At 37.6% G+C, this 14,109-nt stretch overlaps 3 protein-coding genes and 1 pseudogene across 5 annotated transcripts; 2 read left to right on the forward strand and 2 right to left on the reverse strand.

The window, feature by feature from the left end:
- The first annotated feature begins 192 nt into the window (after nucleotides 1-192).
- On the forward strand, nucleotides 193-3,935 carry LOC103843077 (protein GLE1). 3 transcript variants are annotated; one of them, XM_033279017.1, is made up of 15 exons: nucleotides 193-412; nucleotides 594-758; nucleotides 900-1,049; nucleotides 1,132-1,261; nucleotides 1,349-1,497; nucleotides 1,579-1,750; nucleotides 1,829-1,997; nucleotides 2,087-2,196; nucleotides 2,287-2,357; nucleotides 2,630-2,711; nucleotides 2,855-2,914; nucleotides 3,003-3,086; nucleotides 3,174-3,242; nucleotides 3,332-3,454; nucleotides 3,533-3,935. In XM_033279017.1, coding segments are annotated over exons 1-15 (1,824 nt in total). In that variant the 5' UTR covers nucleotides 193-410; the 3' UTR covers nucleotides 3,821-3,935. The 3 variants fall into 3 exon arrangements, with proteins under 3 accessions (XP_033134908.1, XP_033134909.1, XP_009118023.1); XM_033279018.1 differs by having other exon boundaries at nucleotides 1,829-1,994; XM_009119775.3 differs by having other exon boundaries at nucleotides 1,147-1,261.
- On the reverse strand, nucleotides 3,933-6,656 carry LOC103843197 (annotated as a pseudogene).
- Nucleotides 6,657-6,921: 265 nt separating this feature from the next.
- Nucleotides 6,922-10,173, reverse strand: LOC103843078 (cytochrome P450 71B7). Its single transcript, XM_009119777.2, has 2 exons — nucleotides 8,901-10,173; nucleotides 6,922-8,079 (listed from the first exon to the last, which is right to left on the reverse strand). Exons 1-2 carry the CDS (start codon nucleotides 9,801-9,803, stop codon nucleotides 7,459-7,461), a joined length of 1,524 nt encoding a protein of 507 aa, XP_009118025.1. The 5' UTR covers nucleotides 9,804-10,173; the 3' UTR covers nucleotides 6,922-7,458.
- Nucleotides 10,174-11,916: 1,743 nt separating this feature from the next.
- On the forward strand, nucleotides 11,917-14,037 carry LOC103843081 (F-box/FBD/LRR-repeat protein At1g13780). Its single transcript, XM_009119781.3, has 4 exons — nucleotides 11,917-12,125; nucleotides 12,274-13,241; nucleotides 13,321-13,461; nucleotides 13,549-14,037. Exons 2-4 carry the CDS (start codon nucleotides 12,288-12,290, stop codon nucleotides 13,852-13,854), a joined length of 1,401 nt encoding a protein of 466 aa, XP_009118029.1. The 5' UTR covers nucleotides 11,917-12,125; nucleotides 12,274-12,287; the 3' UTR covers nucleotides 13,855-14,037.
- The last annotated feature ends 72 nt before the right edge of the window (nucleotides 14,038-14,109 follow it).

Below are 14,109 nucleotides of genomic sequence, written 5' to 3' on the forward strand. Positions count from 1 at the left end.
AGAGAGAGTTAACCTACGTCCAAGTAGTTACTCCTTTTGTGTGCTTTGTCATAAACACAAGATTTCCCAAACTAAACATTTTTGTTAAACATAGTTTAAACTCAAACTACTAATTTTTGGTGCGTAGGCCCATTAGTATTGGGAACTATTACACTGTTCTGATTTAAACCGACCGGTTCTTCGTAGCCGCGGGTTTTATTTTCTTTGACTCATGGAAACGACATCGTTTGGCGTTGATATTACGCTTCCTCGTCCCCATTGGGGCTCGCGCTCTACACAGAGGGCGCTGCAAAATTCTTGGATTCAGAGTCTCTCTCGAAACAAAAGGCATGAACTTTATCGCTCCCAGAGAAGAAGCGAGACGTTCTCCTCTGTAAATTGATTCTCTCTTTTTCACCAGTGAGCCAACAATGTAAGTTTCCGACATCTCATTGTGAACTTTCGAAACTCAGATGCGTGTGGGTGTGTTCTTGATTGAGCTCATCAGTGAGTTGGGGTCCCTTTAGGGTTTCTCAAATTTCGATTCTTTTTGGGGATTTTACTATTCTCTCTCTATTTCAAATTCAAAGTTAGCTTCTTTTTGTGTGTTGCAGGGGGATTGTTTTGGAACCTCCTTGTCCGAGAAGCGTCGATGGGATTAGCATTGACCCTGAGCCTAACTGGAACTTCGCTAGCTTACTCTCTGAAATCGAGTCTGTTGAGAAGAAGCTCAATGTCTTTTCAAAGTTTCCTCAGCCTCTCACTCAGACAGCCTTACGGTATGTATCTCTCTCTCTTGTCTTTTGATTCAGTGTTTAAGCTCTTTATTGAGTTCTGCATTGGTTTAGGGTTATGTTAGTTTAATATTTAGAAGGGAGAGAATTGCTTCTCATGTTAGTTACATTGGCGTGTTTGAAAAGGATGGGAAGGAGAGGTGGAGGATTTGTGATGCGTGTATCAGAAGATGAGATGGAGAGTGATGTAGATGAAGAGAGTGAAGAAGAAGAAGAAGAGCATCGTCAACTCTGTACGAAAGGGACACGTTTTGCCTGCGATGATCTGTACTTGAGGTGATTACCACCAACTCTCTCTTTCTCATTTCGAAACTGTGAAAGACCTCTTCAGTGCTGTTCTATGTTTTTTTCTAATCAGTTACTTCTTATATAGTGATGAATCTGATGATGAGTTTGACTATGAACCCGAGTCTTTTCTGCTGAGTAAGATGGGTTTGGCTGAGAGTGCACTTTACGAGGTGATCAACGACCACGAAACCGAAGTTAAGGTGAGGCAAATAGATACTTGTTGAGTGTTTGTATTTCGATTGGTATATATATATAACTGATTGATGATTTGGATCTCTTGATAACAGGAAGATATTAGGAGTCAAATATCAGTCGTTGAGACGGAGATATTGCAAGAGATTGAAACGTCTCGCTCTGCAATAGCCCGGGTTGAAAAGTATAAAGAAACTAGAAAAGAAGTGGAGCGTAAACTTGATCTTCAGTACCAGCGAAAAGTGTAAGCTCTGTGATTATTTCTCCTTCCAGTGTCTGCAGGTTTTGGAAAATAATGATTTTTTTTCTCGTTGCTGTGTTCTAGTGCTGAAGCACTCGATACTCATCTGACTGCAATCCAACGTGAGCATGAAATCAAATCGCAAATAGAAGAAAGAAAAATAAGGAGCGAGGAGGCTCAAGAGGAAGCCAGGAGGAGAGAAAGGGCACACCAAGAAGAGAAGATACGTCAAGAGAAAGCTCGTGCTGAGGCTGAAGTATGGTTTTATCAGTTGAACTTTGTTGTCCTTAGTCTACAAAGTTTGCTTAATTTGTTTTTCTTTTGGTTCTTCTAGATGCAAGCAAAACTCAGAGCTGAAGAAGCAAAGAAAGAAGCTGAGAGAAAAGCAGCTAAAGAAGCAGCTGAAAAGGAAGCAACAGATCGCAAAGCTGCTGAACAAAGAATTTCGGAAGAGAAGGCTGAGAGGGAGAGAAGTTCAGCTGCATCGAATGCTCAAGCTGGGGGTAAGCTATTTTCTACTGAATACACAGTGGTCTTCTACGTTGCCATGATCTCATTTCTTGATGTGTTTGTTCTTTATTAATGATGCTAGGTAAATCAATCCAAGCTGCAGAAAGTGCTTTGACATTGGAGAATCACAGGTTGAAGAAGCTCGAAGAGTTAGAAGCTACGAACCAGTCGCTAAGATCACGTCCAAACGAGGTATCTATCTTTTTCTTATGTTCTCATGTGTGTTAATCATATCATCCCATTTGCTCACAAACCATCTGATTCTCTTATTACTCTTTGTAGGACTTTAGCAGCTTTGAGAAGCAAATTACAAGGGCTATAAAGCAAATAAGAGGAACAAAGGATAATGTCAGGTATGATTCATGGTTTCTTCATCTAATCTGTCAGTTTTTCCCCCAAACAAGGTTAAGATCATCTGTTACATTCGATAGTAGCTTTGCCCTTTCTTTTCTCTAGTGGTATATGTCTCTTTTAGCGTTTTAATATAGGAGCCATGATCTTTCATTTACTTGTGAAAATGTCAATTTTAAGCATTTGGTAAGAAAGATTCAAATAGAGTTGAAGAAGGTTTGTTAACTCTTCAGTCTTTTTTAACTTAAGTTATTTCTGCTTTTTTGTTTTGCAGTAAGAAAAGCAACGAAATTGTCAAAATATTCAGAGACCCTCGTTGTCCGGTGTCCATCAGCATTGCAACTTTTGCAAAGAAGGTAACTTGTGTATGTGGTCTGTTTATGTTAGATGTTGGAATCGACTCAGATTGTTGCCCTCTGCGATATGTTCATATGCTGGACTAGACTCTTGTGATAAGAAAACTGGGACTGATGGCATTAACGTTTGTTGATTCTTTCAGATAGTCTCCGCTAAAGATCATTTTGCAGGCAGCTATGTCATCGTTTACGTCACCTCGCAGGTACACCATCCTAAAATTTTGTTGTTGGTTCTGTAGTTAAAACTCTCTTTGCTGTTACTGAACATCATCTAACCATTGATGCACACAGTTTCCACAAGCAATGGATATTGTTCTTGCTGAATTTCACAAAGCGTGCAATTACACTGTCCCAAAGCATATTCTTAACTCACAGGTAACTAACTAATCTTCTTTTAAAAATGACTTTGACTCAAATTGGTTAAAAACCCATTGTTAATAATCTTCTCTGTAATTATTTCAGTCAGCTTGGGACTCAGACGCATATGAACAACTAGATTCCACAATGAGACTCTACGGTGCACTTGTTCAGGTTTTTTTTTAAGTCTTTATTCATCTATATGTCTTCTACATTGCTATTTTACACATAAATATGGGTTCTTTTATTTTGGTAAATGACAGAACGATATTCGAGGTGTTACTAACATTCATGGGATTGATCAAGGATGGGCTTGGCTTGCTCGGTTCCTTAACAAAACCTCAGCCACCAGAGCTACCGCAACAGCTTTAAACGCATTTCTCCAGGTACCAAGAACGCTTTCTGAATTAAAAAAAAAACATATCTAAATCTTGACTATGGTATGTATATGTCTGTGTGTGTAGATGGCAGGGTTTGGTCTTCACCAGAGGTACAGATCTCAGTTCTTGAAAGTTGTGAACATTGTCAGAGAGCATTTCTTGCCAAGACTGAGGGCGAGAAAGGACGCATCGAATCTGCAGACGATCATAACCGACATCACGGCGTACTTGGATGACCAGATGTATCTCAAGGAGCCTGTAGGGAGAACCATGCAGACGAATACTTTGTCTGCTGAGATTACTGCTGAAGAAGTTCATCAGAGCAACAATCAACGTTACCAGGGGAACAACTATTACAGAGACTATTATTGATTCATGTATCATTAGTTAGATAAAAAACTTATAGAATGTAACAATGTCACACCACTATTTGAAAAAAAAAAACAAACACAAGAAGCTGAATTAAGGAAACATTCTTTCTCTCTTATTATTTTTCTCTCATTGAGATTCAGTGATGAAGAACTGGAACGAGTTCAAGAGCTGTTCTTTTGCTGAGAGTGATAATTCCAGTTTCATCCAAGTCAATGTCCTTGGCCCTAAAGTAGAGGAGGTTCAACAGTCCCAACTCCACAGTGGCCATCCTCGTTTCAGGACATATTCTCTAACCAGAACCGATCGGTAATAGCTCAAACTCAAGTCCTTTGTCAGCTATGGAACTGTTGACAAATCTATCAAGATTAAACTCATCAGGTTCTGTCCAGACTTTTGGATCGCGTGCGATCCCAGGAACATTGATCATGATCAGTGCTTTCTTGGGGATATCATAACCTTGGATCTTGTCTCCAGACCATTGGCCACTTGAAGGCAAAAGTGGAAAGGAAGGGTGTAACCTGAATGTCTCTTTAACCACGAGCCTTATGTAATGAAGCTGGTCTAGATCATCTTCCGTAACCCTCTCCTTCTTGTCCCCAAGTTTTGTCCGAATCTCGTCTTGCACTTGCTTCATAACTCTTGGGTTTCTGATAAGCTCTGTCATCGCCCAGACCAAAGTGGTGACACTTGTATTCACTTGCGCAAGAAACATGTCCTGACACATACGCATACAAGTAACATATTGTTAATTTTGGAAGTATCTACATCAGTAAAAAGACTAGCATTCGTTATCAAGAACGAACATCTAGAGGATGCGGGGATATGGTATAATTATTAGGATAAGAAAAATTATTTTTTTCTAAAATAAAGATGTTTTTCTAAAGGAAAATGTAAATCCGGTTTTGAGACTAATATAAATACGGATTTAAGAAATTATAAATTAATTCATTCACATAATCAATACGAAAACTCTAAACGCATAAATTCGTTTTGCTTTCTTGAAAAGTTAGTTTGCATTTGTTGTTTATTCACAACACATATCAAAGATGTGACTACTGTGGAATTCGCATTAGAGGTTTACTATAAGTTAGAACTTACCGTGATGATTGTTTTGAGATAATCAGTTGTGAGGTTGATTGAATCTATGTCTTCCTCTTGCTCCTTCACCATATCGATCATCAGGTCGATGATGATATCCTGGTTCTCTAATACCATTCCTCCATACTCGAGACGCTCATCAAGAATGTTCTGAAAGAAAGTATTGAGTTCCGAAAACGCCTTTTTCGATCTCTTGCTCGGACCAAACATCCGGTCAATGAGCCGACCAAATCCATAAGGGAGCATTTCAGGGAAGGAACAATACTCTGTGACCATATCAAAACTCTTCACAAGTTCCCCGATGCTGTCATCATCGATAAACTTGCACTCTCCGAGATTTTTCCCGAACATGACTCTACACATCGTATTAGAGACCAATGTGTAAAGGGTCTTCGTAAGATTCACCGGAGATCGTATCGAGGCGTATTCAGAGAGTTTCTTGACCAACAAGTCATTCTCTTGCTCTCTTATAAACCTAAAAGAATGAGTCTTCGTGTTGAAAAGTTTGATCAGAGCGAGGTACTTTGAAGTTTCCCATTCTTCACCAGAAGACGCAAGGACAGTCTCTGGTGGGTCGCAACGTTCAAGATACTCCACCGCTGCTTCTTTAGATGAGATCACGACGATGTCTATTCCAAAAGTGATAAGCATCACTGGCCCGTACTTTTGGGGAACATCCCGAAAAAATAGATGAAACATTTTGTTGACGCTGGGAAAGACTCCGATGAACGGAAGCCACTTTGGTCCCGGAGGAAGGTTGGGTTGTCCTGAAGGAAGCTCTCGTTTCGGTCGTTTGACATATTCTAAAATGAGTAACGGAATGAGACAGAGTAAGAAAGAGAGGAAACATAGGAAGATTGTCATTGTTTTGCTTTTTGGTTGGGCGGAAACAGAGTTTTGAATATGCGAAATATAAAGACAAAAGTTAGAATGACTTTTAAACCAAAAGGTCTTACGACAATGTAAAGAATGTGAGATAACAAACTAAGTCCCACATTGGAGAATTAGACAAGAAGAGTCTAATATATAAAAGAGATGTCCAACTCTAATAGTACGAGGCCTTTTGGGATGGAAACCAAAAGTAAAACCATGCGGGCTTGCCTAAGGCCCAAAGTGGACAATATCGTACTAATAAGATAAGATAGAGTTGGACACGGGATTTCACAATCCCAACAATTGGTATCAGAGCCAGGTTGACGAGAAATCTGCAAGAAAGACCGAAATACCCTTTGAATGATGAATGAGTGATGAATGGGTATCCTATGAGTTAGGAATGAGATGTGTGTGGCAGAAATCAAGTCAGAAGATCCTGGAAGTCAGTTGTGGGACACGAGATGAATGTGATCCTTAGTTTGAGGGGGAAAATGTGAGATAACAAACTAAGTCCCACATTGGAGAATTAGACAAGAAGAGTCTAATATATAAAAGAGATGTCCAACTCTAATAGTACGAGGCCTTTTGGGATGGAAACCAAAAGTAAAACCATGCGGGCTTGCCTAAGGCCCAAAGTGGACAATATCGTACTAATAAGATAAGATAGAGTTGGACACGGGATTTCACAATCCCAACAAAGATAATCAGATTAGACTTTTTCCTTGGATGATGACAAAACTTGGTAACGATTCATGACACATGTTGTTAGAGGGCAACACGTAACACATTCAAATTAAAGAATGACTATGATACCAAAGTCGTCGTTTGTTGAAACGTTGACGCCAGCTGACACAACATGTAGTTAGTTAAATCAAATCACTGAGATTAGGGCTGTAGAAAGTAGAATGTTGGGTGTGTCACTTCTAGAGTAAATACTGAAGGGAAAATATCAGTTACTCCTATTTACTCTGAAAAAACATTTTTCCTATTCTTACCTCTCTAGTTACCGTTAAAAGAGAGTAAAACCCACTAATAAATTTACTCCAATTCAAACAAGAGTAAATATATTTACTCTAGTTTACTTTCTCTCTCACTTTTATTTTTCTTCTTGTTTTCCCTCTTTTTTTTTTTTTATCTTATATTTTCCAATCACACTAGTTGATTCAAGGCTATGCAGTTATCAAGACTCATATAAAATTGACATGGTATGTTAGTTAATATGGAAAAAGTCATTAGTTTTTTTATTTAATTCATCTTTCATTTTGTTTTCTATGATATAATGGGTTTAAACCAACCGTAATAAAATTGAATGTTTAAAATTTGTTCCAATGGCTAACTTTTGGATTTTTCGAGCTGGTTTTAACCTAGACAAGCTTAATTCTAAAATATCAGATTTTTACTTCGAAAATTTTCAATTTTTTGGATTTATATAACCAAACATAAATTAAATAATTTATAGAGCCGAGTGGATTCAAGCTACAAAACGGTGTTAGTTGACATATCTAATTCCATACATACAAGATTTAGTTCTATTTAATTTGCTTAACCTATTATACAAAGTGAACAAAAATCCAAACAACACAACCAGTAAAAAAAAGAAAAGAAGATGAGAACATATACACATAACTCATTGACTTTTTTTTTTGGGCAAACACATAACGCAATCACTATTTGTTGAAGTTATGAAGAAGTGGAACAAGCTCAAGAGTTGTTTTCTTGCTGATAATGATCGAACCAGTTTCTTCCAAGTCGATGTCTTTCACAGTCTTCCCTTCAGGCAACCCCCAGTTAAAGAAGTAAAGCAAATTCAACAGTCCCAACTCCACCGTGGCGATTCCCATATTCATCCCTGGACAGATTCTCCGACCAGAACCAAACGGTAAAAGCTCAAAGTTTAGTCCCCTGTAATCTACAGAACTGTCGAGAAACCTGTCAGGGTTAAACTCATCAGGGTTTGTCCAGAGTTTTGGATCGCGTGCTATCGAGTAAATGTTGATCATCATCTGGGATTTCTCGGGGATGTCGTAGCCTTGGATCTTGACTTGAGACATTGTTTCTCTTGGGAGTAAGAGTGGAGCTGCTGGGTGTAACCTGAATGTCTCCTTGACCACGAGTTTGAAGTAGTGAAGGTGGTTTAGATCATCTGCTGTTAGACTCTTCTTCTTGTCCCCAAGTGTTGTCCTAATCTCGCGTTGCACTTTCTCCATCACTCTGGGGTTTCTGATCAGCTCTGTCATGGCCCAGATCAGTGTGATGACGCTAGTGTTTACTCCAGCAAGAAATATGTCCTAAAGCAAGATGGAGACATGTTAACTTCAAATGTTTTCAAGCAGAACCAGGTCCTAGATGTAGCAAAATAAAAATACATGTTCCCAAAATATTAAATAAATTTCCTATGATAGACTTTTAAAGTTTTTTTCACAAAAATATATTTCAATGAAGAAAATAACCAAAATAAGTTTTATTAAAAAGTAAAAATAACCAAAATATGTATTTTTATCCAAGGGTTAACTAATATAGACTTAAATTTTAGAATTAATGGGTGGAGTTTTGGGGATAAGTTTTCAAATTTAAGAAAAAATTAAAATTTCAAAATAAAAGGGGTTATTTTGGTCATGTTCTTTTTTTAGTGCTATTTTTGTGATAAAAACTTAAAAATAGCTATTTGAGAAAATTGTTCACGTTTCAAAATAATCCATATTTTTTTTTAAAAATACATTTTTTAATTTTTTTTCATTGTATTATTAATTAGATAATAATGATACACTGTAGATTTTCAAATAATTAATCGTGTTTATCGAATTTTTTATTGGTTAAAATTGTAGGAAATAGTAAATCACAAAATAATTGATTTATAATCAAAATTTAATGTCTTTTTAGTTATGTATAAAAAAACTCAAACACGTATTTTCTTGAAACAAAGGGTGTGTATAAATAATTTGACTCTTAAGTTGATCAAGAAAATATATGTACTAATCATTTTTGTCCAAAAAAATATATATATATATATGTACTAATCATTTATCAATTGTTTCAAACCTTATGAATATGGTTTAGAGTTTAAAGGTTTAGGAGGCCGGCAAGAACTTAAAAGTCGAAGAAGACTTACCGAGATAATTCCTTTGAAATGATCTGTGGTGAGCTTGAAAGAGTCACCATCTTTCTCTTGCTTCTTCATCAGATCAACCATCACATCAACAACATCAGGGTTCCCTGACACGGTTCTTCCAGGCTTAAGATGATCATCAAGAATGTTCTGGAAGAAAGTGTCTAGCTCCGAGAAAACATTGTTCAGTGTCTTGTTCTGTCCTGAAACTCTGTCGATAAGCCAACCAACTCCAGGGAAAAAGTCTGAGAAAGCAATACCATCCACAACCAACTCAAACTTATGAACAAGATCCGCAACGTTGTCCTCGTCCACGAACTCGCACTTGTGGATATCTATCCCAAACGCGAGCCTACACACGATACTAGCAACAAGCGTGAAAAGGGTCTTCTTCAAATTTACAGGGGAGTGCGTCAGAGCAGATTCCATAAGTTTCTTGACCAGCAAGTTATTCTCTTCCTCTCTGATGTAACTAAACGACTGAAACTTCTTCATGTTCAAAAGCTCCACAACCACGAGCTTCCTCAACGCTTTCCATTCCTCGCCGTAAGGAGCGAACCCTATGTCTTTGAAGTTGTAAGAGATCATTCTTGTCGCGACCGTCTCTGGTCGGCTGCAACACTCGAGATCTTGGGTCTTGAGAGCTTCCTCTGCTCCTTCTCTCGATGAGATCACGACCACGGGGACGAATCCGAAACGGAGAAGCATCACCTGACCGTACGTTTGGGAGAGGTTTCGAAAACACGCGTGAGGCAGGCCATTGAGGTTGTGCAAGTTTCCGATGATGGGAAGCGTCTTGGGGCCTGGAGGAAGTTTCCATTTCGAGGGTTTGAGCTTTTTTGATATGATGAAAAAGGAAACTGAGAAGATAGGCAAAAGATAGAGAAAGTAGAGGAAAGTTGACATTGTTTTTGTTTTTTTCTTTCTGATGTGTTTCGGATGAAGAGCTGAGCTTAGATGAAAGCTAAAATATATAGACAATTATTTGTGTGTTTTAACTCTATAGTGGAGTTGGAAAACGTGTTATACGATTTGAATAATCATTTGGCGATTTCCACAAGGCGACTTTTGCATTAATCAAGGTTTGTACGGACTCTAATACATACGTCAATGATTAAGAGAGACAATGTATCCATCCGATTCAATCCAACTCCAACTGCTCCAAAAGTCTACTGTTATTTACTGCAGTGGGATAATAAAATCAAAAACATTTAAATCTTAAATCTTTTGTTGTGGTTGAGAAGACATAAGAGTATTTTAATACCACTTGCGTCTATAAAGTTAGTAATTTAATCCTTGTTCCTTTGGATATGATGTAACATGTAATTTTATATAAGCCTTTTTTCAAAAAAAAAAAAATGTAATTTTATATACGTACCCACATGTACCACTAGAAAAAGGTAGCATATTATCGGTTTCATTTAAATGACAATGAGCCGAAGCTAATAGATTAAGTGAAAAAATCAATGATAGCAGCAATTGATGAAAGTTTAAAAGCGAAAATAAAATTTATATATTAGAAACTTTAGAATTACTGCAAATTATATAGGGGAATAACATTTAAAAATTATTTTAGGGATTTAATAAAAGAACCAATAATAAATTCTTCTTTAATAAAATAAAAAGATTTTACTAATTTTTTACTATTTTTTTATCAAGACTACTAAGATTAAATATTAATTATTTACTCTTTATAAAAAGGTTTACAAATAACATACAAGTTATGTGATATACTTTATTATGAAAAATTTCATAGATAGAGTTATTTTGACACATAATTTTTTCTTATATATATACTAGCAAACTTTTTTAGTTTTTTTTTCGCTGATATCATCATATTTTATTGAGAAAAAATTTAATATAAAGTTGAGTTTATCACAGTTTTATAATTTAACGGACAAGATTTTTTTTCATAAGATTTGATATCATCGAACTGTTTTAACAAATGAAGTGTCTTTATTCGATACACTCTTTACATATCTTTTAAGTTTTCAACGATGCATTTTCACACGTTTCTTTTAATTTTTTAACAATGCAACATTACATGTCTTTTTTTTTTAATTTTTTAACTACACACATTATGGTCAGCTTGCCTTCATAATATATCTCACAATTTATGTATGATAAAAACTTAATAAATATATGAGATATATAAAATAATATAATTTTTGAAAAAAGTAAAATGAAAATATAACTATTAGATATATATTTTCACTATATTATATATTTCGATTAGTTTCCTAGTATTGATGATGAAAAAAATGTACTTTTCCTGAAAATACTCGATTTTTTTTTTCCCCAACCCATCTAAAAACTAGATCAAGTGAAGAGTAGACGAGCCGGTTCTCCTAAGAGCACTTCCATCTATCTGGGTCTGATCTATATGGGTAAACATGTAGCCTCTGTTCCTTGCATTCTTTGCTAGCGCATCTGCCCGACCATTACGTCTCCGAGAAATATGAGACAAACTCACATTCTCGAAGCCCTCCTGTATCCTCTGAAAAACCTCGATCTCTGTTGCGAAGGCTGGCCATTCCGCCGGGTTTGTTATCATCTCCACTAGATCCGAGCAGTCCGTCTCGAACCGTACCGAGGTTATCCTCATGTCTCTCATACAAGCGGCTGCCCAAAGAAGACCATCCATCTCCGCATGCAGGGCAGAGAGGCTCCTCTGGCACGCACGTAATCCGAAGAGTTCTATGTCCATTTGATCCTTAAGACTCCATCCTAATCCACTAACACTGCCATTATTAATCCATGATGCATCAATTTGGCAGGTAGGGATTTGGGCCATCCCAAGGGGCACTGCCTCAGTCTCAGTAAGGGGAGAGTCTTCCTGCTCTTCATTTGTTTCCTCCTTTTCGTTTGCTTTCCTCCAAACTTCTGTCTCCAGGGATGTATGTTAAAGGATATCAATTGGGGATACTTCTTTCCTATTGAATAGTTTATCATTTCTTGCCTTCCAAATGTACCAACAGATCCATGGGAAGGTATCGAATTGTGGTCTCAGGGGAGCCACCTCTTTTCTCTTCCAAAATAGGAATATTTAATACTCCAATAAAGACAAACCTTTACTTTCGAAACGCTCTTTTGAAGATGGAACCGTAACCGCTTCAATCGTATAAATATTAAACGATATCGAAAGTTGTCACTTTTCTCTCTCTCTCGCTTTCGATCACTCCCGCCGATAGAATCCTCCGGCGACTCAAACGTCAAACCCAATCCACGGTGAGTTCTTCAGAAACCCAATCCATCGAGTCTTTCGTTTCATTTGTAGTATAAAGTTTTGTGATTGATTAGGGAAACTCTTCAACGCCTAGGATTCGATCAAGATCTCTTTTTTTATATGTTGTTTGTTGTTTGTTGATGCTCTTAGGGTTTCGTTTCGTGATGTCTGGGCGAGATAGGATCAGCGGATTGCCGGAATCTCTGTTAACTCACATACTCTCACATCTTCCGACAAAACAATCGGTCCAGACAAGTGTTTTGTCTAAGAGATGGGAGAATGTGTATTTAAGCGTACCCGGTCTTGACTTAGACTGCTCTGTTCTTCCTAATTATGATGCTGATGAAGTGATCTTAAGCTTCTTAAGCTTCATTGACAAGCTTCTCGAGTTTAGCCCTGAGCTAAGTCTGTTTAAAGTGAAGATTAAGTGCAGGAACACGATGATAGACGGGTTCACGGACCGGATCGGTACAATGATTGACCGGGGGACACAGCATCTAGATGTTGTGAGCAGTACAGATTATTATGAGGACACTCTTAATGATCTCTTACCTGTTGTTGACTTCATGCCTATGAATCTACTCACGAGCAAGACATTGGTTTACTTAAAGCTCTCCTCTTCTGGTCTTATGGATCCTGGTTTTGTGTCCATGCCTTGTCTCAGATTCTTGCATCTTGAAGAAGTTAAATGGCTTGTGCATCTGGAGAAGCTTGTGTCGGGATGTCCTGTGCTTGAGGAGCTGACTTTGGTGAGGGATCTGGATGATGAGTATTCACGTCGGCATGAGGAGTTTACGGCTATGCGGGTGAGGTCTCGGAGCTTGAAGAAGTTTCGTGTGCCGCTTAAGCACAGATGGGATTGCAGTTCGGAAGTGAGATGCACAGTTGAGATTGATGCTCCAGGGCTAGAGCATATGAGTCTAGGAGAAGATCAGTTTGATAGCGTCGTGGTAAAGAAACTGTCTTGTTTGTTGGTGGTTGAGCTTGATATCAAGTTTGTTGTCAACTTTGGCGAGTTTTTTGATCCGTCGGATGCATCAAAGAGAACTGAAATCCGCGCGTTTCTCAATGGGATATCGAGTGTAAGACATATGATCATCTCTGCCAAAACAGTGAAGGTATATATATATATGGACTTTTTTATATTCAAAACCTCTCACTTGCTTGTATTATATTTATTATATATTCGTGTTGCAGGCCCTTGATCTTTACTCAAAAGAAGGAATGATTCCTAAATTCAACAACTTATCCCGTTTAGAAGCAGTGTTCCATGGCAAGTTATTGCAGTTTATGCCAGCCTTGCTTGAGTGTTGCCCCAATCTCAAACACCTAGTCTTGGTAAAACCATTATTGTTGTCCTTATGTTTTTATGGATATGTGTATTATTCAATACTCTGCTCTTTTTTTGTGTGTGTGTGTTTGCAGAAGGTTCTTCATTCAGAGGAGATGGAGGAGGGATTGGAACTCACAGATGTGCCGCGGTGTGTGTCATCGACTCTAGAGTGTGTTGAGATACAAGAACAACTTGAATTGGAGGAAGGGAAGATGAAAGCAACAAGTTACTTTCTTGGAAACTCAGCAATACTCAAGAAACTCATCCTGAGCCCCACAGCTTATGATCCTCGATATGTTGTGGAATCAGAAATAGTCGACAAGGTTAATAAACTCACAAAACGTTCTACAGGATGTGAAATTATCATTCGAGCCATGGAGGAGGTCGTTATCATTTGATGAGTCTTCTTCTTAGTTCTGGTTGGATTCATTTTGACCATTGGTGCTGATACAAGTTCTTCATATTCAGTAATGACTCTGCATGCAATCCTCTTTTCCTTTTTTTTTCAAAAGTCCTAACCTCAGTTTGTTGGATGTCTTTTTTTTCTCATAAATTTCAGTTTGGTTACTCTTGGTTTTATATGTTTTACGGCTATAAAAATATCCAAAAAATTAGGTATTATACAGCTCATTTAAAAATAACTAGATTTATTT

The sequence above is a fragment of the Brassica rapa genome, chromosome A09, assembly GCF_000309985.2.
Source record: "Brassica rapa cultivar Chiifu-401-42 chromosome A09, CAAS_Brap_v3.01, whole genome shotgun sequence".
NCBI lineage: Eukaryota > Viridiplantae > Streptophyta > Magnoliopsida > Brassicales > Brassicaceae > Brassica > Brassica rapa.

Excerpts from the sequence above, each read along its gene's own strand:
- LOC103843077 (XM_033279017.1), top strand. Across the intron at positions 1,998-2,086 it reads ATCGAATGCTCAAGCTGGGG|GTAAATCAATCCAAGCTGCA; the intron begins GTAAGCTATTTT and ends TAATGATGCTAG. Across the intron at positions 3,087-3,173 it reads AGCATATTCTTAACTCACAG|TCAGCTTGGGACTCAGACGC; the intron begins GTAACTAACTAA and ends TAATTATTTCAG.
- LOC103843078 (XM_009119777.2), bottom strand. The coding sequence starts at position 9,803 with ATGTCAACTTTCCTCTACTTTCTCTATCTTTTGCCTATCTTCTCAGTT. Across the intron at positions 8,080-8,900 it reads ATTTCAAAGGAATTATCTCG|GACATATTTCTTGCTGGAGT; the intron begins GTAAGTCTTCTT and ends ATCTTGCTTTAG.
- LOC103843081 (XM_009119781.3), top strand. The coding sequence starts at position 12,288 with ATGTCTGGGCGAGATAGGATCAGCGGATTGCCGGAATCTCTGTTAACT. Across the intron at positions 13,242-13,320 it reads TCTCTGCCAAAACAGTGAAG|GCCCTTGATCTTTACTCAAA; the intron begins GTATATATATAT and ends TTCGTGTTGCAG. Across the intron at positions 13,462-13,548 it reads ATCTCAAACACCTAGTCTTG|AAGGTTCTTCATTCAGAGGA; the intron begins GTAAAACCATTA and ends GTGTGTTTGCAG.